Below are 26,995 nucleotides of genomic sequence, written 5' to 3' on the forward strand. Positions count from 1 at the left end.
TTATATATATAGTAATAATTCAACTTTATACTTCTCATTTTATTTATAACGAAATACTCCCTCCATTCACTTTTCCTTTCCGACAATATTAAAAAAAAATTACTTTAACTTGTCCACTATAGCATCTCAAGAAAAAATTAATACGATCTTTTTTTTCCTGTTTTATCCTTAGCATTTAACTATAAAAGCCCCCTTACTATTCCTAGTCTCAACCAGTACTCAATTTATCAAATTGCATTTCCCTTTCTCTCTCTAATTTTTTTTCTCTCTCTCTCTCTAAAAAGATGGGATACTCCATGCGTTTGTTTGCAACTTTCTTCCTTGTAGCAATGCTGCTTTTGTCCACTGGTTTGTCTTCTTAATTTTATTATATAGTTTAAAGTTAAATTGTGTTTAATTTTTATGCATTGATAACGTGAAAGAATTTTATAAGGAAAAAAGGTTCAGATAATTTTTTTAATTTTACAATTTAGAGTTAATATATTGTTAGTTAATAAAGTGGTTTATAATTCATGTCATTATATAAATGATTTAAATATATTCTTTTTGAATGCAATTTAAACTTGATATACCCCTTATTAAAAAAATAGCTTAGACCCTTTTTTGTTACACTGAACCAGACATTTGTGTAAATAAGAGTATAAATAGGTCATTTTAAAGTTTAACGAATATCTTTGGCCTTATTTTCTTGTTATAATATTATTAGATATTGAAAAAATAACTATACTATCCGGTTATTTAGAAAATATCTAACAAAAGTAAATTTTCTTAAAATATAAGAAGTATAATTTATTCAATAATCACATTTAATATAAGAATGTTCTTACTATCAGATCATCTAAAAAATATAATTTATTCAATAATCACATTTAATATAAGAATGTTCTTACTATCAGATCATCTAAAAAATATCCCGCCTTAAAATATTGAAATTATATAAGATAACTTACCTGACATAATGAATAAAACTCACTGATGGTAATAAAGAAATTATTATATGATATATATAACTTAAATTCATCTTTAAACTAAAATAAAATTAATTGCGACTAGTAAAAATGACTTAATAAAATAAAATAGAATTACTGGTTAAAAACAACATAAATTATCACTTTTCAGATTTCCTATCTTAATTATCACTCCATTATATTAAAACATACCCTAATATATGCGCTTATATAGGCAACTCACATCGAGGTGTATTTCAATGAAAAGAGACTGAATAGTTTAAGTACGTAAGTAAAATAATGGACAGTTGGTAAATCAAATTCGAAAAAAATTTTTAAAAAATGGTGTGTTATTTATCATTAACTTTATAAAATATATAATTCTTGTTTTTTTATATTTGCCTACAAATGATAGAGATGGGACCAATGAGCGGTGGTGCCGAGGCAAGAACCTGCGAGTCACAGAGCCACAGTTTCAAGGGGCCATGTGTAGGCGATACCAACTGCGCCTCCGTGTGCCAGACTGAAGGTTTCATTGGCGGCGATTGTCGTGGCCTTCGCCGCCAATGTTTTTGCACTAGAAACTGCTAGAAGAAACTTTCTAAATGATCTTTTTAACTGTCTATGTATTTATTACCTTGTTAAAATATCTAATGATAAATAATATTGTTCTATCAATAAAAAAGAGACTAACTAACCTCATATAAATATATGGTGCGTTTGTTACGATTCAAAATCGTAGGTCATGATTCGCACTGAAGAGTCACGATCTAGGCGTACCAAAATTATTAATCGAGGAAGGGAAGAATAAGTTCAAGTCATTCATAATATAAATAGTAAAGTTATAGCCCTGAACATGGACAATAGGAACTCAAAATTATTAATTGAGTTATAACCTTTTCCCGTTCCATCGAGAAATAGAGCTACTAATTCACTAATTATGACAGTTCACCCAGAGCCTCATTTTTTCTCCAATTCTTGTTTACCACGGATGATCGTGTATTTGTGTTGGGTGAATGCCACTTCATCACAATACTACCTATTGATATTGGAAGACGACCCAACGGATTCTTCCAATATATCATTTCTAGGTCGAATGAATTTCATAGATATAGAAAGAAGCCCTATAGCACAATGTTAGACTTTTAACATTGGAGAGCTCTATGTTCGACTGAATCTTAAATAATTAAACTAACTACAACTAATCTACTTAAACCAAAATATTTTGGATCCAACTAAATGAAAACTATGCTAGTCTAAAGATACCTTCATAATTAAGTTATTCACAGCTCTTTGATCAATATTATATTATAGATAATTAAATCTAGAAGGGATTAGTGAATCTTATCTCTTGAGTAAAGTATGGAAGCTGTCCAGTCCCACACTGGCTGGATACTAGACCTTCTATGTAAGAAATGAGGGTATTAAAGAGCCCGTTCAATACTAGAAAAATCATACCTTTCTCGGCCTTTTGGCTAAGATCAAGTGTAGTATCTGTTCTTATCAGTTTAATATCTGATATGTGAGTCATCGACTCACACGATATTAACTCTATTTTTTAGGGGGAAGGTCCACCACAGTAGCTTGCTATTGGGACCTTCAAGTGTCGCCTTGGTGTTGCACTACTGCCTTGGCCCAGCACACCCCACCAATTCTTAGTCTTAAGCTTTTTTGGCGTAAATTTACTCTTTGATCAAGTATGAGATTTGCATTTAGAATATCGATCATCATATTGAAGACAATTAATTAAGGATCAACCAATTTATAATGTCGTGTTTGCCTTGGCATTGCACTACTAGCATTCCAAGAACTAGATTTAGAAATAACTAATTTGGAAAGAGCCAAATTGAAAATTTTGCAAGTTATGCTAAGTTGTGAGTTTTGGGTCAACTTCAAACGACCATAACTTTCAGTACAAGATGAGTTAGGTGGCCCATAAGATATCAAATGAAAGGTCTAGGAATCCTCTTTCCAACACCATCGAGTTTGCTATGTTTCAAGTTCGTATGAGGGAGACATGACAGTTTGAAATCTGTCAGTTAAGGAAAGTTACCCAAAATTATGAGGGGTATTTTGGTCTTTTCCTTACCCCTTCAGATTAAAACGTTTTTAGTAATGTTTTTGGGGTCAAATCTGATTTGGGTCAGTTTTACAAATCCTAAATTATGCTTAGGGTTTAGAAGAGAGTTCAAGAAGAGAAAAGATGAGGAAAGGAAGAACGATCAAGATTTCTTGCGAATCGAGGTATGTAAGCTTCCTAGTGCTGGGTTTGTTCGCCCTCACACCAATCATGTAATCTTTTACCTATGAATTCATTCTTGATGTTGAATTGTTGAGTTCTTGAGAAGTTCTTGAATTTGATTTGTAATAGAGTGTTGTTTTGAGTTCTTGAGGCAAGAGTTTGTGAAGGAGTTGAGTTAATTGATAGTTCCTTGTATGGGTTTCGCTCATATTGTTCTTATAAGAATTCGTGAATTTTGACCTTAGATTAGTAGTGGGTATGAGTTGAATCGAGTTTGGGAGAGGAGGAAAAAAATCAGGCAAGATTATGCGCCCAGGTCTGCATTGCGGAGGTGCCTCAGATTTTCAGTACCCAGGCGAGCACTCCCTCTCCGCGTTGCGAAGAGGATACGGAGTACTCTATCTCAAAAATTAATTTGCGACCAAATATTTAAATCCTTTCTCGCGTCGTGCCTATGCCCTCCAGATTCGTGTCTTCACTCGTTTCTTGTTATCAACTATCTAAACTCCAGTAATTATTGAGAGATCCCAAACATCCTAATCATAACCCTTGAATTCATAATTCAAATTCAAGGTAGAGTTAAGAGTAAAGTCTTGAGATTTCTTTTGAGTCATTTGAGATGTCTTTTGCAAACTTTTTAAACTTGTTTTAAGACTTGAGTACTTGAGTATGAGGATGAGTAGAGTTGAGTTTCATTCTTTTCAAAGTGAATATATGAGAACTAAGTATTCCCAAGAGTAAATATTTTTACATTTAAAATGAGGAGGAAACTATGATTTCCAAATGAGTTCATGAGGAGTTTTGAGTACTATCTCTTTTGAGAGAAGTCTTTTGAGTAATAAATCTCAAAGTTTGAGGATGAGGAGATGTTTTTAAACATATGAGCCGAGCATATTTTTGGGAGTAGTATTGAGCACCGATATGGGGACGAGTTCATACAACTCAAAGTCCTCATAAACCATGTCACTACTAAAAAAATAGTGAATACCGACCTCCGGAGGTCGGTATTCCCTGAAATACCGACCTAAAACCGACATCCCAGCTTAGGTCGGAAAAAGCTTGGTCACTATTTAATACCGACCTCTCGAGGTCACTTTTTATTTTATGTCGAAATTTTTATTTTTTTAAATTTCGACCTCTGGAGGTCGGTATTTTTATTTTTTCATTTTGAGATTCTGACTTTCGGAGGTCGATATTTTTATTTTTGTAATGTTGAAATTTTGACCTCCGGAGGTCGGTATTTTTATTTTTGTAATGTTGAAATTTTGATTTCTGGAGGTCGGTATTTTATTTTTGTATTTTTGAAATTCTGACCTCCGGAGGTCGGTATTTTTATTTTTGTAATGTTGAAATTCTGACCTCCGGAGGTCGGTAGTTTTATTTTTGTATTTTTGAAATTCTGACCTCCGGAGGTCGGTATTTTTATTTTTGTAATGTTGAAATTCTGACCTCCGGAGGTCGGTATTTTTATTTTTGTAATGTTGAAATTCTGACCTCCGGATGTCAATATTTTTATTTTTGTAATGTTGAAATTCGGACCTCCGGAGGTCGGTATTTTATTTTTTGTATTTTTGAAATTCTGACCTCCGGAGGTCGGTATTTTTATTTTTGTAATGTTGAAATTTTGACCTCCAGAGGTCGGTATTTTTATTTTTGTATTTTTAAAATTCTGACCTTTGGAGGTCGGTATTTTTATTTTTGTATTTTTAAAATTCTGGCCTCCGGAGGTCGGTATATTTATTTTTTATTTTTGAAATTCCGACCTCCGGAGGTCGGTTTTCTGCTACAAAACAGGCAGCAAATTGCTGCAATTTTTAGTTGTCCACCTGCATATTTATACCAAAAGAACCCAAAGCCATTACTTCATCCAACCAAAACAACCAAAGCCAAATAAAATTCATCCAACCAAAACAACCCAAAGCCAAATAAACTTTATATAACCAAAACAACCCAAAGCCAAATAAACTTCATCCAACCAAAACAACACAATATTTTCAACATATACATTAAACTATTTCAAAATAAATTTCATCCAACTTCAAAATAAACTAAAATACAATCAAATTAAACAATTCCAAAAATATAGAAGTCTAAAATGTCAAATAGATACAACTACTCCTCATCACCCTCACTTTCCTTACCAGACTTACCATTCTCATCACCCTCACTTTCCTTATCAGACTTATCATTCTCATCACCCTCCTGATCAGATCCATCACTGCTGGCCGGACATGGAGGAAGTATATTTCCTGATTCAAAAAGAAAAGTTAGTTGGGCCTAAAGCGCTGCATACCTCTTTAATCTTGGTATAAGAGGTAAATAATGCATCGCCTTAATATCAAGTTTCTTTCCGGTAGAACCAATCTTATAGCGAGGGTGACTACAAAACTTACAAGACTCTAGATCGACATCCTCCTTATAGTATAACATGCAACCTTTTTCACAACAATCAATTCTTATTGAGGAGGGTCCTAACTTAGACACCAATGCATTTGCTTTATAATAAGAATCAGGAATCTTTACATTGGGATCAACTAATTCCTTTATAAGATCTATCATAGAGTCCATTGCTCCTTGAGAAATATTATTGTCAGATTTGATACTTAGGTTTTGAGACTTTACTTAGAGTGAGACTTGATATTATCATTCTTTTCTTAAAAGAATTGTTTAATTTACCGACCATGGGATGTCGGTATTTTTTAAAATAATTATTTATATTTAAAAATATTTAATAAATACCGACATCGTAAAGTCGATATTATTTAAATAAAATAATAATTTAAATATACCGACCTCTTTAGGTCGGTATTTATTAATTTATTTTAATATAAACTCAACTCTTGAGGTTGATTTATTAATTAAACATACACACACACACACACAGATATATATATATATATATATATGAAATACAATAAGTTTAATTTTATTGATCAACAAAAGTTTATCAATATCAAATTTAATATATAAATCTCCTTGAGTTGATCATCGGTATTTCTTTAATTTATAATGTATTTCATATCTAAGCCACTAGTATATAAGACTTGATTTGTTAAACTACTCGAGGAGTATATAATTAAATATATATATAAAATTTAACTGCACATCAACAGAAGTTTAATTTAATAAATTTAATTTATCGATAAAGTTAATTTTATAAATTTAAATTATACAACTCCTAATTATATAAATTTAATTTTATTGATCAACAAAAGTTTATCAATATAAAAAAAAATAAAAAATATATATAATTTAACTACACATCAACAGAAGTTTAATTTAATAAATTTAATTTATCGATCAAGTTAATTTTATAAATTTAAATTATATAATTCCTAATTATATAAATTTAATTTTATTGATCAACAAAAGTTTATCAATATCAAATTTAATATATAAATCTCCTTGAATTGATCATCGATATTTCTTTAATTGATAATGTATTTCATATCTAAACCACTACTATATAAGACTTGATTTGTTAAACTACTCGAGGAGTATATAATTAATCAACGTATTTTATACTTTGATAAAGTATCATTTACATGTCATCATAATTAGAAGGTGATCACTACACTTAACATCCATTCAATTAGATCGAACGTATATAATAATACTAGCTATCTCGCGCGCATTTCATACTCGAATGGATTATATGTTAGCTCTTCACCTCTACATCATGACATCAGATATTAAGTTCATGATTAGACGAAGGACTGATAGAATTTGTACATTACTCTAGAAATATAAGTATAATTATCTCCTAATTCATATCAACGTAGTTTCATACTCTAAATATGGATTATAGATATTTTTTTTATTTATTCCACGAATTCTAACTTTTTATTTATAGAAGTATACAAAATTGTTACACTTTTTGAACAATTAATTGTAGGCGTAAAATGAAATTTTAGTATTATGCACAATAGCAAAATTATGATTATTAATAGGAATATTTTAAACAAACCGACTTCCGGATGTCGCTTTTATTAAAAGTAATTAGATTTAATAGAAAAATACCAACGTCATGAGGACGGTATCACATTAAAAAGTAATCATGTTAATTAAATAATATTGACATCGGGAGGTCGGTATTTTATATTAAATTATTTTTTAACTTGTATAAATCACCGTCATTCGGAAGACGATTTATTTAAAGTTAATTGAAAATATTAATTTATTACATACTATTTAATTTTACCGACTTCCAGAAGTCGGTATTATAATTTTTTTGTCTTTTATATTACACAAAATCGTCCTCCGGAAGACGATTTAAATAAAATTAAATCAAAATATTTCTCAATTTTGTTTTTTATATTTAATTGAGAAAATAATACCGACATCAAGAGGTCGGTTTTTATTGTAATTCATTTTCTGGGAAAAATTCCGACCTCCTGAGGTCGGAATTTGGTTTTCCCGCTTTATTTTGCATAAAAACCGACTACTTGTTGTCGGTTTTCTTATCAACGTAATTTCATAGTATACAAAAATTGTTATAGGTGTAAAATGAACAACAAACTGACCTCCGGGTGTCGCTTTTAAAACTAATAATAAAAATACCGACCTCCGGATGTTGCTTTTAAAAGTAATAGATGAAATAAAAATACCGACCTCCGGATGTCGCATTTAAAAGTAATAGATGAAATAAAAATACCGACCTCCGGATGTCACTTTTAAAAGTAATAGATGAAATAAATATACCGACCTCCGGATGTCACTTTAATTAATAATAATTAGAAAAATACCGACCTCATGAGATCGGTATTTTAATTACATACTATTTAATTTTACTGACATTCGGAAGTCGGTATTATAACCGACATCAAAAAGTCAGTTTTTATGCAAAATAACCAAATTCCGACCTCAAGAGGTCGGAATTTTTCCCAGAAACAAAAACCGACCTCTTGATGTCGGTATTATTTTCTCAATTAAATATAAAAAATACCGACCTCATGAGGTCGGTATTTTATATTAATTTATTTTTTACATACTATTTAATTTTACCGACATACGGAAGTCGGTATTATTTGTTTAATACCGACATCAAGAGGTCGGTTTTTATTGTAATTCCTTTTTTTTTGGGGAAAAATTTCGACCTCCAGAGGTCGGAATTTGATTTTCCCGCTTTATTTTGCATAAAAACCGACTACTTGTAAATACTGACCTCCAGAGGTTGGAAATTAGCGACCTCCATTTGAGGTCGGAAATTTTTAGGTCGGTATTCACTGTTTTTTTAGTAGTGTGTAGCCAACGTGGGTAGAAAGGGTCGTACTTTTTAGATGATTTCTTATTGTTTTTTAAGCATAGCTTAATGGATCCACTTAGTTGAGGAGTATTTCTATACCCCAACAAGGTATAGGACAGTTCTGTCAGTGTGGACGAGACAATGTATCATCACATAACTCATAGTGATGGTTGTCGGTTAGAGAATCTCCCTAATAGAGTTATTTTGTATTTTTACATACAAACTGAGTTATTATTGTATTTTTCAATACATTGAGTTGCTACCTACTGTTTTTAAAATTTTTCTTTACATCGCATTATTGTTATTGCTTTTATATTGAAATGAGCTGAGGTTGAGTTGAGACTAGGTAAGTTGTTTCTTCAGTTCCAGTTCAAACTTATGTCATGTTTTAGATTTCCCCTTGCATGCTCATACATTCCATGTACTGACGCCATTTTGCCTGCATCTTTTATGATGCAGATACAGGGAATCATGATCACTAACTGATGCTCCGTTGATCCAGTTGTGTTCCAGAGTTGTTTGGTGAGACTCCTTGCTTCCTGAGGATCCCTTATTTATTTCTAGTATTTCAGTTTTGTGAGGATGATCGGGGGTCTTGTCCCGACATCCCTCATAGTATTAAAGGTTTCATAGATAGACAGTAGTAGTTCATGAGTCTTTCATTTCCGTTGTTAAATGTTAAGACTTGAGTTGCCTCTTTTGGGCCAGTGAATGTTTTTAAACATTTTGAGTTAGTTCTTTTAAAGACTTTGTGTAAAGGTTGTTTTTAAGACTCTTTTACATTTTGAGTTCTTTTGGTGTAAATTCCTGATTCTGCCACTGATTTGATCACGTCTAGTCTTACAATTATATAAAATGTTCATCTTAAATTTTCTTTATAGCAGAATGTTAGATTCCGAAATAATCTTCACTGCTCTTTGATCAATAATATATTAATGAGATTGAATAATTAGTTTAATATAAAATTTAATAGATTAATTAGTGAATTTTATCTAGCTCTTCTAGTCCCACACTGACCGGAAAGAGAGATTATAATATGTAACAAGTTGCATATAAAATAGCCCCGCGAAACACATAGAAAATCATACCTTTCTCATCCTTTTGACTAAGATCAAGTGTAGTATCTATCTTATCAATTTAATATCTGATATGTGAGTCACTGACTCACACGATATTAACTCTATTTTTTGAGGGGAAGGTTCATAACGGTAGCTTGCTATCGGGACCTTCAAGTGTCGTCTAGGCGTTGCAATATCGCCTTGGCTTGGCTCACCCCACAAGTGATGAGGAAAAACTCCCTCTCCTACTAGACAACTTATGAGAAAAAACATTGCCTAAATGATGTAACAACTTTTTAAATTTAAAAAATATTTTACTTGAACTTTTAATTTTACGTTTAATGAGAAGCTAGTTATTTAATGTAATTTGATAATCTCAAGTCCCAAAAATCTTCATTTATTTTTTAAATTTTGTTTCTATTCAAACTTTGTCACATAAATTGGAATAAAAATAAACTAATGTCTTACATGTCAATGTAAGACAATACAGAGCAAACAGAAATAGTAGATTGACATACCTCCAGTCACTGTTTAACGACGTTGGAGTCGCGGTATTTGTTTTCCAATTTCAATAAGTCTTCTAAGCACTCAAACCTCACTCAAGATGGTGTGGAATTTAGAAGGATAATTTGTTCTAGGGACCATATGTCCGATATATCAATTAAGGATGGATCTGTAACAAAATTTTCTAATATTTTATTAAGTTCAATAATCTCAACTAAATTAGTATCGTTAAGGTGAAGGGCACAAATACCTGATTTTGGGGCTTCCATTTAAGTGGTAGCCACAATTTTATTTTACTTTTTTACAAATATATCCACTTTTAAATCACTTCAGACATACGAGATTAAAAGTAACACCCTGGGCGGGACCGGCACCCAGGACCATTGTTGGCCCCAAGTTTACCCTTGGACTGGCTTTCTAGACTCAGCGGAAACCTAACTCAACAAAATAACTCGATGCAATGCAAGGTTATAAAACAACTTAACTGATGCATAACATGCCAAAAGGCAACTCGTGTCTCAAAATAGAATATTTACATATATACATAGATGAGTAACTCAATACTAACTGACTGACTGTCTGTGAAGCCTCTATAACACTGAGATGGATGTTGGGACAGACCCCGCAACATCCTAATAAAACAAAACTAGGAAGACAAAATCACAGAGTCCTCCGGAAGGCAAGGAGGCTCACCACTGACTCTGGAGTGCTCAGCTGGATCAACGGCATGCTGGATGCTGATCCTGGGTACCTGTGTCTGCATCGTCATAAGATGCAGGCCAACTGACATCAGTAAATTAAATGTACGAGTATGCGAGCTGGAAAGCTAAACAACAACTTAATCTTGAAAAGAATACAAAGGAACTCTTACCTTGGCTCTACTCGACTCATGAATAACCGAACTCAATATAAAGCAATAAGACACTTGCAATATATAAAACTTGTAAAACAGTGTAAACAACTTAGTTCGTTAAAGATAAAGCAATAACAACTCAACTTTACTTATATAAAAGTAATATAACTTTAGTGGGAGATTCTTTAACCGACAACCACCACTATGAGCCCTAGTGATGTACGACGTTTTACCTCACGTTGCCCAATGACCATCATATACCTTGCCGTGATATAGGACCTTACTTGACTTAGTGGATCCACTAGCTTAATCTTACGTGATCATCTAAAAAGAATGACCCGTTAATTCCCATGTTTGGCTACGTGGTTCTTATGGAGAGTTGAGTAAATATGAACTCGCGTCCCCAATTCGGTGCTCAATACTACTCCTAAAATACTTTAGCTCATAAGTGTTTTAAACACATCTTTCTTTAGTTTGAGATAATTGCTCAAAATCTAGCCCAAAGGCTCACTTGGAATCGATGTTCCTTTTTCTTGAAAACTAGTCCAAAGGCTCTTTTGGAATCATAGTTCCTCTCTTTCTCTAATGTAAAAACATTTAGAAACTTCTTTGGGAATACATAGTTCCCTAATAACTTTTGAGAAATGAACTCAACTCTATACTCTTGGCTTAAGTTGAAGCTTGAGCCTTAAAACGAAGTTAAAACGTTTAATAAAGACTCTTGAAAAACTTTAAAGACTTGCTTTGACTTGCTTCTTAACTCCTAAACTTGACTTCTAACTTCTCTTGACTTGATCCTAGCTTTCTTGAATTGAATTATGGATTCAAGGATTATGATTTGTGTTTGGAAAGACCTCATGGTGTATAGAAATGATTTAGGACAGCTAAACTTAAGAAAAATTACGAAATTAAATTTTTGAAACAGTGAAGTCCGCGTCCTGTCCGCGACGTGGAGCAGATTTTTGTTCACAGAGGGAACAAATCTGCGACGCAGACTTGTTTCATGCAAGCTGCCCGACTTTTCTCCTTCGTTTTTTCCAACTCTAAACCCTCTTAACTTCAAAGGTTTTTTCCCCAAACACTTAGGATCATTAAAACCCTTAATATACCATAGATTTAACTCGGATTTACAACCGGAAACATGCACCAAACCCACAAGAAACTTCAACAACACAACCACAACTTCAACAAACACAACCACAAAATTCAACAAACACAACCAATCTTTTCTCGGAATTAAAAAGAGTTTGGCGTGTGGGGAATGAACCAACCCAACACTATGATCTCACGTACCTGAATAGGGATCACCCACGACGTTATCCACAACGATCTCGACGAATCCTTCCTCCTTCTTCTCTTTCTCTTCTTCTTTCTCTCTTCTCTCAAAAGCCCTAACTCTCACTCTTTAGAAAAAATAAAAACTGATTTAAAATCAGTCTAACACCTCAATATAACCCAAAAGAAATGTCTAGGGAAATGACCAAAATACCCTTACAAAATCGGGTTAATTGCCCTGCCAACAACCCAACTTTCAAAGGGCATAACTCACTCATACGAACTTGGAATCGAGCAAACTCGGCGGCGTTGGAAAGATCATTCCAAGGGATTTCAAAACATAACTGGAAGTACACCTAACTCATCCTGATCTAGGAGTTATGACTGTTCAAAGTTGACCAAAAACTCATTTTTTCCCATACTTAGCCAAATTTCCAAATTCTGAATTTTTCCAAAAAAGACTATTTCCAATTTCAAGCTTCTTCATAGTTATTTCAAATTGCATGACGTTACAATATCTCCCCCTTGGGAACATTCGTCCTCGAATGAGATTACTCTTACTAAGCTAAGGGTGTAACATCAGACGCAAACACCCAACAAGTAACCATGCAAACACCAGAACAACAACAACATGCTCATTATAATTTAAAGAGCACTAATAAGGAAATTAATACCTTAATCTGCATTTCCTCCGAATTCAAAGAGATATGGATATCTCTTCTTCATGTCCTCTTTGGCTTCCCAAGTAGCTTCCTCAACTAATTGGTTCCTCTAAAGGATCTTGACTGAGGCTACCTCTTTTGTTCTCAATTTGAGAATTTGGCGATGTAAAATCTGAACAGGAATCTCCTCATAAGATAAGCTATCCTTGATCCTAATACTTTCAGTTGGTATGATCAATGAAGGATCGCCTATGCATTTCTTCAACATGGAGATGTGAAGTACCGAATGAACCACTGCTAGTTCATGTGGTAGCTCCAACTCATAAGCAATATTGTCAATCCTCTCCGCTATGCGGTAAGGTCCAATATACCGGGGACTAAGTTTCCCCTTCTTACCAAACCTCATAACCCCTTTCATGGGTGAAAATTTCAAATATACCCAGTCATCTACTTTGAACTCTAACACCTTTCTCCTAACATTAGTGTAGGATTTCTGACGACTCTGTGCCGTCTTCAACCTCTCTTGAATCACTTGCACCTTCTCCATAGCTTGCTGAACTAAATCTGGTCCTATCAACCCTGCTTCACCAACTTCAAACCATCCAATAGGAGATCTACATCTTCTCCCATAAAGAGATTCGTATGGATCCATCTGGATGCTAGAATGATAACTGTTGTTGTAGGCAAACTCAATGGGAGGTAGGTGATCATCCTAATTACCTTTGAAATCAATCACACAATCCCTCAAGATATCTTCTAGAGTCTGAATAGTGCGCTCTGCTTGCCCATCAGTCTGAGGATGAAAGACAGTACTTAAGTTCACCTTCGAACCCAGGCCTTTCTGAAAAGATTTCCAGAACTGTGCAGTAAACTGTGTACCTCTATTTAAAATAATGGAGACTGGGACTCCATGAAGTCTCACTATCTCTTTGATATATAACTTGGTATAATCTTCTACTGAATTGGTAGTCTTTACCGGTAGAAAATGAGCTAACTTTGTCATTCTGTCGACAATCCCCCAAATAGAATCATGCTGTCTGCGAGATCTTGGTAGCCCTGTGATGAAATCCATATTAATCATCTCTCACTTCCATTCCGGAAGTTCTATCCTCTGAGCCAAAGCACCGGGCCTTTGGTGTTCAGCTTTCACTTGCTTGCAATTTGGACACTTAGCAACAAACTCTGCAATGCCCTTCTTCATGCCATTCCACCAATAAACTTCTTTTAAATCACGATACATCTTGGTGGAACCCGGATGAATGGAATATCTAGAGCTATGAGCTTCCTCCATAATCCTCTCCTGGAGTCCATCTACCATTGGTACACACAATCTACCTTGACACCTCAATACACCATCTCCCCCTTGTTCAAAAGCTAACACCTTTTGCTTTTGAACATTTGCCTTTAACTCAAGCAAAAAGGGATCTTGGTCTTGTTTCTCTTTCACTTTTGACACTAATATGACTCGGCCCTGTTCGTCACCACTATTCCTTCTTCTGCGGAATCTATAAGTCTGACTCCCAGGCGTGCTAGTCTGTGCACATCTTTTGCTAACTCTCTCTTCCCTTCTTCAATATGGGCAGTGCTACCCATAGACAAACTACTTAAAGAATTAACAACAACAGTAGCCTTACCTAGGTGGTAAAAAATACTCAGGTCATAATCCTTGAGTAATTCTAACCACCTCCCTTGTCTGAGATTAAGCTCTTTCTGAGTAAATACATATTGAAGGCTCTTATGATCAGTGAATATATCAACTTGCACACCATACAAGTAATGAAGCCATATCTTCAAAGCGAACACTACAACAACTAACTCTAAGTCATGGGTTGGGTAGTTCTTCTCTTGAACCTTCAACTGTCTGGAGGCATAAGCTATAACCTTGCCATTCTGCATTAAGACACAACCCAAACCAACTCTAGATGCATCACAATACACCACAAAACCTTGAGTACCTTCTGGTAAAGTCAAAACTGGAGCAGTAATCAATCTCTTTTTCAACTCCTGAAAGCTTTTCTCACAAGCTTTAGACCATTGAAATTTCACTGTCTTCTGAGTCAACTTGGTCAAAGGAGATGCAATAGACGAGAATCTCTTTACAAACTTTCTATAATAGCCAGCTAACCCAAGAAACTCCTAATATCAGTTGGAGATGTGGGTTTACGCCAATTCTGCACAACCTCAATTTTCCGAGTATCAACTTTAATTCCATCACCAGATACAATGTGGCCTAGGAATGCCATAGACTCAAGCCAAAACTCACACTTAGAGAACTTGGCATACAACTCCTTATCTTTCAAAGTCTGAAGAACTATTCTGAGATGGCTAGCATGATCTTCTTCATTCCTTGAATAGATTAGTATGTCAATCAATGAAGACGATAACAAACATATCTAAATAAGTTTTGATGACTCTATTCATCAAGTCCATAAAAGCTACCGGTGCATTGGTCAAACCAAAAGACATGACTAAAAACTCATAATGACCGTATCTGGTTCTGAAAGCTGTCTTTGGAATATCACATTCCCTTACTCTTAGTTGGTGATAGCCCGATCTAAGGTCAATCTTCAAAAAACAAGTGGCACCCTGAAGCTGATCGAAAAGATCATTAATCCTCGAAAGAGGGTACTTATTCTTGATGGTAACCTTGTTCAACTGGCGGTAATCTATACACATTTTAAGGGAACCATCTTTCTTTCTTACAAACAAGACCGGAGCGCCCCAAGGTGAGACACTCGGTCGAATGAAACCCTTATCTAGGAGATCTTTCAACAGCTCTTTCAACTCTTTCAACTCTGCTGGTGCCATTCTATATGGCGGAAAAGAGATAGGACGAGTATCTGGAATGAGGTCTATGCCGAAATGTATTTCTCTCTCAGGAGGAATTTCGGGTAGATCATTACGAAAAACTTCTGGAAACACTCTTATTGTAGGAACTGACTGAAAAAGAGGTATCTCAACACTAGAGTCATTAACTCGGACTAAGTGATAGATACAACCCTTTGAAACTAACTTTCTCGCCTTAAGATACAAAATGAAACGACCCTTAGGCACTGCTGAACTACTACTCCACTCTAAGACTGGCTCATTCAGAAACTGAAACTTGACCACTCGAGTTCTACAATCTAATGATGCATAGCAAACATGCAATCAATCCATACCTAGAATAACATCGAAATCTACCATGTCTAACTCAACTAAATCAGCCATGGTGCTCTTGTGATTGATGGAAATGGGACAATCACGATAGACTCTTTCCGCTAGAATAAACTCCCCAACAGGCGTAGAAACACAAAAGGGTTCACAAAGTCTTTCAGGAAGAGCATCAAACTTATTTGTAACATAAGGAGTTACAAAAGATAAACTTGCTCCTGGGTCTAGCAAAGCATACACATAAAAAACAAAGACTTTGATCATACCAGTGACAACATTTGGAGAATTCTCTTGCTCATGGCGACTGGTGATTGCATAGAGGCAGTTTGCTCCTCCGCATGTACTAGAAATAGCTCTCCTAGGTGCCATCCTGTCTGGGGGAGCAACTGATGAAGCTTGGGCCCTATTGCTCAGATTTCCACTACCTTGCCTATTCTTAAGGCACTCCTTCATGAAGTGACCCTCTTGCCCATACTTAAAACAACCTGTCTGACCATCACTACATCTCCCTGGGTGGGTTCTACCAAACCTAGCACATGCAGGGGTCAAACTACCTCTTTGTGCCACACTACCTGAAGACTGTGTTATACTAACCTTGAAGTCCTTCAAATTCTGGCCATTATGTTCACCTCTGTATCTGGGTGCAGGTGCCTTAGCAGATGATGGAGCAGGTCCCTTTTGCCTTTGTTGAAAGGACGGACGATTCACATTACCTTTCTGCTGCCCGGACTCACTATCGGTCTTAACTCTCTTATTTCTGAACTCTTCCCTGTCCCTCAACTTCTCTTCCTCAACCTGCTGCACATAAACCATCAACCTTGATATGTCCATGTCCCCGATAAGTATTGCAGCCCTACCTTCCTTACTCGACAGACGAGACAGCCCATCAACAAACAAGCACATTATACTTCTCGTATCCGCAACCATCTCCGGAGCATAACGGGACAGTTGTGTGAACTTCAACCCGTACTCATGAACACTCAAAGAATCCTGCTTAAGTGTGAGGAACTCACGTACCTTGGCTTCTTTCAATTCTGGAGGAAAGAAATTCCCCAAGAAAGCTTCCTCAAAACAGGCCCAACTCGCAGGTGGTGCATCCTCAGCTCTACTCTCTTTCCACTGGTCGAACCAAGTTCTAGAAACATCCTTCAATTGATACGCAGCTAGTTCAACTCTCTCAGTATCTACCACATGCATCACATCAAAATCTTCTTCAGCTCCTCAATGAAGTTCTCTGGATCCTCAGTAGTACTCGAACCCATGAAACTCAGAGGATTTATCCCTAAGAACTCACGAATTCTTGAAGTGTCAGCTCCTTCATGTCGAGCTCCCGTTTGCTGACCCATATGATTAGTTACAACTTGACTCAGAATTCTAATTGCCTCTATGAACTCGGCATTAAAAATTTCCCCTTGTGGTTGCACTGCCGGGGCATAAGGTAACTCTTGCTCCTCAATATAATGTCTAGGAAGACGCCCTCTGCCAACTCTTTGTGGAGGCATGACTATCTGAAACACGCGCAAGCATGAATTAGAAACAAACTTTTTAGAGATAAACTCTAACGCAGAAGATGAGTGTGAAAGAAATGAGAAATCTTCATAAATATTGCAGCCTTCTAATTATAGATATGGCGCGCTTCACACCGATAACTAGGACTCTACAGACACGGCTTCATAGACTCCCTATGACTCTTAAACTCTGTGCTCTGATACCAAGTTTGTCACTCCCCGAGCCTACACCCTGGGTGGGGCCTACACCCTGGGTGGGACCGACACCCGAAGACCATTGCTGGACCCAAGCGAACCCTTTGCCTGGCTTTCTAGACTCAGCGAAAACGTAACTCAACAGAATAACTCGATGCAATGCAAGGTTATAAAACAACTTAACTGATGCATAACATGCCAAAAGGCAACTCGTGTCTCAAAATAGAATATTTACATATATACATAGATGAGTAACTCAATACTAACTGACTGACTGTCTGTGAAGCCTCTATAACACTGAGATGGATGTTGGGACAGACCCCGCAACATCCTAATAAAACAAAACTAGGAAGACAAAATCACAGAGTCCTCCGGAAGGCAAGGAGGCTCACCACTGACTCTGGAGTGCTCAGCTGGATCAACGGCATGCTGGATGCTGATCCTGGGTACCTGTGTCTGCATCGTCATAAGATGCAGGCTAACTGACATCAGTAAATTAAATGTACGAGTATGCGAGCTGGAAAGCTAAACAACAACTTAATCTTGAAAAGAATACAAAGGAACTCTTACCTTGGCTCTACTCGACTCATGAATAACCGAACTCAATATAAAGCAATAAGACACTTGCAATATATAAAACTTGTAAAACAGTGTAAACAACTTAGTTCGTTAAAGATAAAGCAATAACAACTCAACTTTACTTATATAAAAGTAATATAACTTTAGTGGGAGATTCTTTAACCGACAACCACCACTATGAGCCCTAGTGATGTACGACGTTTTACCTCACGTTGCCCAATGACCATCATATACCTTGCCGTGATATAGGACCTTACTTGACTTAGTGGATCCACTAGCTTAATCTTACGTGATCATCTAAAAAGAATGACCCGTTAATTCCCATGTTTGGCTACGTGGTTCTTATGGAGAGTTGAGTAAATATGAACTCGCGTCCCCAATTCGGTGCTCAATACTACTCCTAAAATACTTTAGCTCATAAGTGTTTTAAACACATCTTTCTTTAGTTTGAGATAATTGCTCAAAATCTAGCCCAAAGGCTCACTTGGAATCGATGTTCCTTTTTCTTGAAAACTAGTCCAAAGGCTCTTTTGGAATCATAGTTCCTCTCTTTCTCTAATGTAAAAACATTTAGAAACTTCTTTGGGAATACATAGTTCCCTAATAACTTTTGAGAAATGAACTCAACTCTATACTCTTGGCTTAAGTTGAAACTTGAGCCTTAAAACGAAGTTAAAACGTTTAATAAAGACTCTTGAAAAACTTTAAAGACTTGCTTTGACTTGCTTCTTAACTCCTAAACTTGACTTCTAACTTCTCTTGACTTGATCCTAACTTTCTTGAATTGAATTATGGATTCAAGGATTATGATTTGTGTTTGGAAAGACCTCATGATGTTTAGGAATGATTTAGGACAGCTAAACTTAAGAAAAATTACGAAATTAAATTTTTGAAACAGTGAAGTCCGCGTCCTGTCTGCGACGCGGAGCAGAGTTATGTTCACAGAGGGAACAAATCCGCGACGCAAACTTGTTTCATGCAAGCTGCCCGACTTTTCTCCTTCGTTTTTTCCAACTCTAAACCCTCTTAACTTCAAAGGTTTTTTCCCCAAACACTTGGGATCATTAAAACCCTTAATATACCATAGATTTAACTCGAATTTACAACCGGAAACATGCACCAAACCCACAAGAAACTTCAACAACACAACCACAACTTCAACAAACACAACCACAAAATTCAACAAACACAACCAATCTTTTCTCGGAATTAAAAAGAGTTTGGCGTGTGGGGAATGAACCAACCCAACACTATGATCTCACATACCTGAATAGGGATCACCCCCGACGATATCCACAACGATCTCGACGAATCCTTGCTCCTTCTTCTCTTTCTCTTCTTCTTTCTCTCTTCTCTCAAAAGCCCTAACTCTCACTCTATTAAAAAAAGAAGAACTGATTTAAAATCAGTCTAACACCTCAATATAACCCAAAAGAAATGTCTAGGGAAAAGACCAAAATACCCTTACAAAAGCGGGTTAACTGCCTTGCCAACAACCCAACTTCCAAAGGGCATAACTTACTCATACGAACTTGGAATCGAGCAAACTCGGCGGCGTTGGAAAGATCATTCCAAGGGATTTCAAAACATAACTGGAAGTACACCTAACTCATCATGAGCTAGGAGTTATGACTGTTCAAAGTTGACCAAAAACTCATTTTTTCCCATACTTAGCCAATTCCAAATTCTGAATTTTTCCAAAAAAGACTATTTCCAATTTCAGGCTTCTTCATAGTTATTTCAAATTGCATGACGTTACAATATCTCCCCCTTGGAAACATTCGTCCTCGAATGAGCTTACTCTTACTAAGCTAAGGGTGTAACATCAGACACAAACACCCAACAAGTAACCATGCAAACACCAGAACAACAACAACATGCTCAGTATAATTTAAAGAGCACTAATAAAGAAATTAATACCTTAATCTGCATTTCCTCCGGATTCAAAGAGATATGGATATCTCTTCTTCATGTCCTCTTCGGCTTCCCAAGTAGCTTCCTCAACTAATTGGTTCCTCCAAAGGACCTTGACTGAGGCTACCTCTTTTGTTCTCAATTTGAGAATTTGGCGATCTAAAATCTGAACAGGAATCTCCTCATAAGATAAGCTATCCTTGATCCTAATACTTTCAGTTGGTAGGATCAATGAAGGATCGCCTATGCATTTCTTCAACATGGAGATGTGAAATACCGGATGAACCGCTGCTAGTTCCTGTGGTAGCTCCAACTCATAAGCAACATTGACAATCCTCTCGGCTATGCGGTAAGGTCCAATATACCGGGGACTAAGTTTCCCTTCTTACCAAATCTCATAACCCCTTTTATGGGTGAAACTATCAAATATACCCAGTCATCTACTTCGAGTCTTAGAATGTCACAATCGATGCTCCAACGATTGTTGCACATTTTACAAATGTGGATTTAGAGTTGTCACCTTCAAGGACATTTGCACAAGTGGAGGAAGGTCTGGTTTGTCTTACATATTGCCTGTAGTTGAAATTGTTATATTTGGAAACTTGGCATAGAAAATTTCCTAATTGGATATGATCTTCTGGACAATAAAATATTTTTTTGCCTATAGATTGCACTAAGTACTAATGTTGTTACAAGTAATTCAAATTTTATTGATAAATTCTTGATATCTCATGTATTCTTTCTATCTAATGCTTACTAATGGAGATCTCATCTTTTTATTATGTGTTCAATGTAAGGAAAATGAAATCAAGAAGTTACATTTACAAAGTTCTAACATATTCTTGATCTAGTTCCCCCAATGTTTTTTTTCGTATATTGATCTTTGTTTCTTCTTTTCTTTGTTTGTATTATCGAGACACACGAAGAGTTGGTCATATATGTGATTCAAATTTAAAAGACTTGATAAGAGAGCTTTAGTGAACAACAAACACTACACAACATTTAAAACATGAAAGAATGACGGATAACAAAAAATAAGAAGACATAGATGCAAGAATTGTCAAACTACTTTTGATATGAAAAAATATTTTGAATGATAGACTTGAAGTGGATATCAACAAGAGTGATGCCTCTATACTTTTGTTTAAGAAAAAAACTCATGAATATTGACAGTCTTGTGAAGTGGATATCAACAAGATCTTACACAATTATGTATTAATTTTGTTTTTCCTTCTATTTTTAACGATTAAAGTCGTAATGATATGTGTATTGTATTATTTCTTTCTTTTTCCTTTCTTTCTTTTGTGTGTGTCTTTATGATGTCTCTTAAGTTTAATTTTTATACGAACTTTTGATTGGTGTAAGTTTATAATTTCTTTTAGTTCAAATTAGTATTTTAAAATGCTAGAGTATATCCTAAAGAGATACCACTTCCTCACGAATTTATCTTAATTATGGTTGAAATTCTGCTTAAGTATAAATCAAATTTAAAATTTATAATTATTTTCTCTTGGTTCAAATTAGTTACTTACTTATGTTGAAAAATTTGCTAATTACTAATCAAATTTTAAAATTTATAATTGATTGCTTAAAAGAAATAAATCTTAATGATTAAAATATATTCTTTATTGGTGTTTGTTATGTAAGTTATAAAAACTATCGAGAAAAATGCATGCGTGAAAACTTTTTAAAAAATTATATACGCAAAATAAATAAATTATATTATGTAAAATAATTGAGACATGATCATTGTTATAGATATTATAAAGAAAGGATATAACTTACTTTTTCATCATAAGATCAAGCTGTATTAATTTCATCTGACCCCATAATAATTGTTTATTATATTTCTACAAAATTTAATTCATTAAACATAATTACAATTCATATTTGGTTAGAGAAGGGTGGAAAAGATCGAAATGAATATAGTCAAATTTAATTACGCAAATAAATGATATAAAGTATTAACTAATATTAGTTTATTTTACTGAGGGAATTATCAATTAGTGCTAGACTTATCACAAAAATTTAAGCTAAGATGATGATGTATGTATATGTAGTCAAATATATATTATATGTATAAATACATACGTAGAAATTTCCACGATTAAACATTACTCGCTATTTAATTGTAACCATTACTTATTACAATAAAAGTATATTAATTATAATAAACAAACTCAATATATATAATCTATTCTTCAAAGTATATTTATTTATTTCTTCTTCTGTTGCTTTTTTTTTTACTTTGAAAATTGTATATTTATGTTATGTATTTTGAAATCGTTATAAATTACAAGAATGTTCCTTCACTTCTAAAAAAGATGATTACATGTAAAAAAATAATAATGTTTTTTCCCTATGGAACCAAATTATACATCTACACATTTATAGAAAGGTTTAATATAATTATTTTGTTTTATATTCTTTTCATATAAGAAAAAACCCTCAATAAGTATTTAAAATTTTCAACTAAAATTCACACACATACGCACGCACATGGACACGCACACGCGCGCGCGCACACACAAAATATAAGATAAAGACATTATTATATTTAATACCTCTTTTATTTAAATAATATTTAGTGTATAATTTATATTTTGCATGATCTTGCGAAGCGGAGATGAGTTCATTTGTGGAAAATTTAAGAACAAATATTATTATCATTCTTAGTGTTGAAGTAACCCTTTTTCTTAGCACTAGAACTGATTTGATTTTAATTTGAGTTTTGTTAGAGTTACTAATATCTATGGACTATAACCTTTATTGAACCATTCAAAATTCAAGTCTCAAAAACTAGAAATAATATGATTAAAGATAAAAACTATGAAAAAGTATAAGAAATATTTTTAAAATAATACAAACTAAATACTTCTATATATAAAAAATTATATTTTAAAAAATTATATATAATGTCGGGTTGGTTTGATCTCGAATTGACATCTTTTTTAGGTAAAACCAAACCAATCAAGTATAGTTGTGGAATGAACCGAAAACCACATTTGACATTGAAAACTACCAATATCCCTTTTTGTAAGTTTAAATCTAGACTCATGGTCCATTTTATTTAATAAAAAATGGGCTCCTAAACGGATCCACACATAAATATACCGAAAAAGAGCTGGTCGGCCCAAAAGTAGTCAGATCAGGTGAATATAAAAGAACCCTAAATGATAGGGTTTTCTGATTTGTGCACTCCGCCTCTTCTTCTCCTTGTTCTCATCGCCTCTGCAGAGATGTTCTCTCTTGTGTTCCCCCACTGCGCTTTGTGCAAAACTGAAAGCTTAACGCAATCGATATAGGTAATTAAGCAGCAATCGAGAACTTCTTCCCCCTTTGGTTATGGGGGATTAACATTCCCCACCTTGATGTTGTTGCTATTGTTGTTGTTGTTGAGATCAGCTTTTAAAAGTTCATTTTTTTAGCCATCTGGCTTCTTCATTGTTTCGTTTTTCAACTGACTCTGCTTTTTGTTTGAAGGTGTACTACAAATTATTAAGTATTGGGAAAAATGGTAGAGATGGAATAAAATTGATGTTGAGATTTTATATGCAAAATCCAACTAATTCAGGATTGAGGTATTATTGCAGTTGTTGATTTCATATTTCTGTATTATTACTATACTGCATTTTCTTAGAAAGGAAAAAATAGTATAATGTACTAGCTAAGCTAATCTTATCTACATCAATTTTAGGATCCAAAATAGAGTAGAAAATCCTAAAACTGCCAGCAACATTACGTGTGAAAAAGAATTCAGACTCCCTTGTTCTAGTCTGACCTCAAGTTTGGAACCTTCTATTTTAGGAGACAGATGCAACTCTTTGGATAGCTACAAAAGTTTAACTATTGATAGTAATAATACTAACACTTAGTTTCATTCTATTTTTTTCTCCTATTTAAGATTATGATGATATATGTTGAATTTGATCTATTAGGTGTCCACTCTTTCATCAAATTTCTTTCTACGACTATATTGACTACTTGTTTTTATGCATTTTTAGTCATTGTTCTCTAATTTGGTTGTATAGCTTTGCTTCAATAAATTATTTATACGAAGAAGGTAGTTGAATTTGCTTAATAGAAATGTTAAAGAAAAGGCATTTCATAAGGTTTGTTTAACTCAAAATTATAAGAGATTCATAAGGTGATACACTTTCTCATAAGATCAGTGTAGTAATTGCTCATGGACTTTAAAGATGTTGTCAAGTCATTACATTGAATGAAGAACTGAATGTAGTCATTACCAATATACTTCCATTTCCCCCTGAAAATATATCAATTAAATTTTGACTAATGAAACTTAAGATTCGGGGAGCAAGTATCATCTGTTTGTCTTGTTAATCTCATGAAATTATAAATTGAAAAACCTACATGAGGACATATTTGGTGGAAGGTGATGAAGAATTGTGAGATTTAACCTCTTCCGTTTCTCTTGCTAATCCTAGTGAAAATGATTTAACTACTACATTGACTCGCACAAATTTTAATTAATCACCTTATTGAAATTTTAGATATATTAGCGATATATTAGAAGTTTAGACTTGGTAATGGCAAGATTTGTGTTGAGTGAGGCTCAGAGTATTATTGCTTTTTGATCTCTTTTACCACTTAGAGAATCAGAAGGCTTGAATTAATAAATATACAAAAAAGCAGGTGAAGATTAGGAGAAAGTGGTGTTTGATTAGGTGGTTGAATATCTGGAATTCAGATGTAAACAGAGTTTTGGCCGAGGTTTTGAAGCTTGGGCGAAATGGACAACATTGATCAAAAGGAAGAAGTGGTTGTCCACATTTCATCCCAAGCTTCAAAACCTCTGCCAAAACTCTGTTTACCATCAACTGAATTTCAGACATTCAACTACCGATCAAAGAATACTCTTCTCCTAATCTTCAGGTGCTCTTCTGCATTATTAGTTCGTGCCTTCTGATTCTCCAACTGATCAAAGAGATCAAGAACAATAATACTATGAGTCTCAGTCAACATAACTCTTTTCGTTACCAAGTTTGGGCTTCTAATTATATCTCTAATATATCTAAACTTCCAGTAAGGTGATTCATTGAAATTTGTGAAAGTCGATTTAGTAGTTGAATCCTTTTCACCAGCATCAACAAGAGTAACATAAGAGGCTGAGTCCAACAACTCTTCATCACCTTCTACCAAATGGGTCTTCATGTTGGTTTTTTGAATTCATGATTTCGTGAGATCCATCAGACAAATGATACTTGCTCCCTTAATCATAAGTTTCATCAATCAAGATTTAATTAATATATTTTTAAGGAAAAAATAGAAGTAACTGATATCATCACAATCTGAAATGGTAGAGAAAAAAAGGAATGAAACTAAATATCAGTATTATTACCATCAATAGTTAAACTTCTATACCTATCTTAAAGTTGTAACCAGTGTTTTCAGAAACGTTTTTTGGGCGAGTCTTAGGGCGGGGCATACCAAAAACGCTTCGAGCATAAATTTATAAGTCCTAGAATTTAGGGCGTAAGCACTAAGCATAAAACCATAAGTTTTGGGCGTAAAAAAGTATGCCCTGAGTGTTTTTAATTATTTTTTAATCATTTTTTTTTTTTTGCTTTAAATCATTTTTTTTTTATTATTGGTGTAGTAATATTTCTCAAATAGTAATTACAATACTTTTTTTATTATTGGTTATTAATATCTATCTCAAATAAAAATCATAATAATTTTTCTATATATTTGTAGACACGTAAATTTTGACCGAACTTAAAGTTGTACACCATTTTTATTGGTTAAAAAGTTCCTTTATATTTAAATTAGATATTTTAATTTTTATCTTATTTTTATAAGTTTATTTTAAAATATTTTTAAAAAAATTGATTTTAGGCTAAGTTTTATTTTGCAATATAATAAAAAATGACAAAAAAAAAATATATGTTTTCTTTTAAATTATATTTAATAAATAATCTTGTATTTTTAATTATAATTTTAGATTAAATTTTGTTGGCTAATATTTTTAATATTAATATTTTTTTACATATATTTAATTAAAGAAAAAAGAAATAAAATTAACCTCCCACTTACTCTCACCCACAACCCCACATCACCCCAAAACCTCACCATCACTCCCTCACTTCTACCCATTACCCCAACTCCACCCTCACTTATACTGCTATACATACTACAATCAGCAATACCTAAAAAAAAATAAAAATACACACACGCAACAAAGATACAAACAACCAAAATATGTTTTCTTCAAAGACACACCAAAAAAAAAACGTGAAGGAAAAAAGGAAAAAACCATACACACCCAGAAAAACACAATCCATACTAGATTACTCCACTATCCTCGCACAACGACAAAAGAATTGTGGGTGTTTCAATCGAGCTTCGGTCAAAGACTTGATAAAAGAGCTTTAGTGAACAACTAACGCTACACAACATTTATAACAGAAAAGAATGACGGATAACAAAAAAGAAAAAGGCATAGATGCAAGAATTGTCAAACTACTTTTGATATGAAAAAAGATTTTGAATAGTGATAGACTTGAAGTGGATATCAACAAGAGTGATGACTTTCTACTTTTGTTTAAGAAGAAAGTTCATGAATATTGACAGTTTTGTGAAGTGGATATCAACAAGATCTTACACAATTACGTATTAATTTTGTTTTTCCGTCTATTTTTAAAGATTAAAGTCGTAATGATATGTGTATTGTATTATTTCTTTCTTTTTCCTTTCTTTCTTTTGTGTGTGTCTTTATGATGTCTCTTAAGTTTCATTTTTATACCAACTTCTGATTGGTGTAAGTTTATAATTTCTTTTAGTTCAAATTAGTATTATAAAATGCTAGAGTATATCCTAAAGAGATACCACTTCCTCAC

The 26,995-nt window shown here is 34.0% G+C and overlaps 1 protein-coding gene and 2 non-coding genes across 4 annotated transcripts in view; all 3 read left to right on the forward strand.

Annotated features, from left to right (window-relative positions):
- The first annotated feature begins 239 nt into the window (after positions 1-239).
- Positions 240-26,995, forward strand: part of LOC125824362 (defensin-like protein) — a 41,043-nt gene continuing 14,287 nt past the window's right edge. The window contains exons 1-2 of one of the 2 annotated variants that reach the window (XM_049503729.1): positions 240-348; positions 1,363-1,630. In XM_049503729.1, the coding sequence (XP_049359686.1) occupies positions 285-348; positions 1,363-1,538 (240 nt within the window). In that variant the 5' untranslated portion in view covers positions 240-284 and the 3' untranslated portion in view covers positions 1,539-1,630. Of the gene's footprint in view, positions 349-1,362; positions 1,631-26,995 lie in introns of those variants that run through there. The other variant, XM_049503731.1, reaches the window with a different exon arrangement.
- On the forward strand, positions 2,402-2,596 carry LOC125824704 (U2 spliceosomal RNA). The gene has a single exon (XR_007442784.1). It is a non-coding gene; the product is annotated as a U2 spliceosomal RNA (small nuclear RNA).
- LOC125824722 (U2 spliceosomal RNA) lies at positions 9,519-9,712 on the forward strand. The gene has a single exon (XR_007442801.1). It is a non-coding gene; the product is annotated as a U2 spliceosomal RNA (small nuclear RNA).

Source organism: Solanum verrucosum, unplaced genomic scaffold (genome assembly GCF_900185275.1).
Source record: "Solanum verrucosum unplaced genomic scaffold, falcon-dt-bn FXZP01000022.1, whole genome shotgun sequence".
Lineage (NCBI taxonomy): Eukaryota > Viridiplantae > Streptophyta > Magnoliopsida > Solanales > Solanaceae > Solanum > Solanum verrucosum.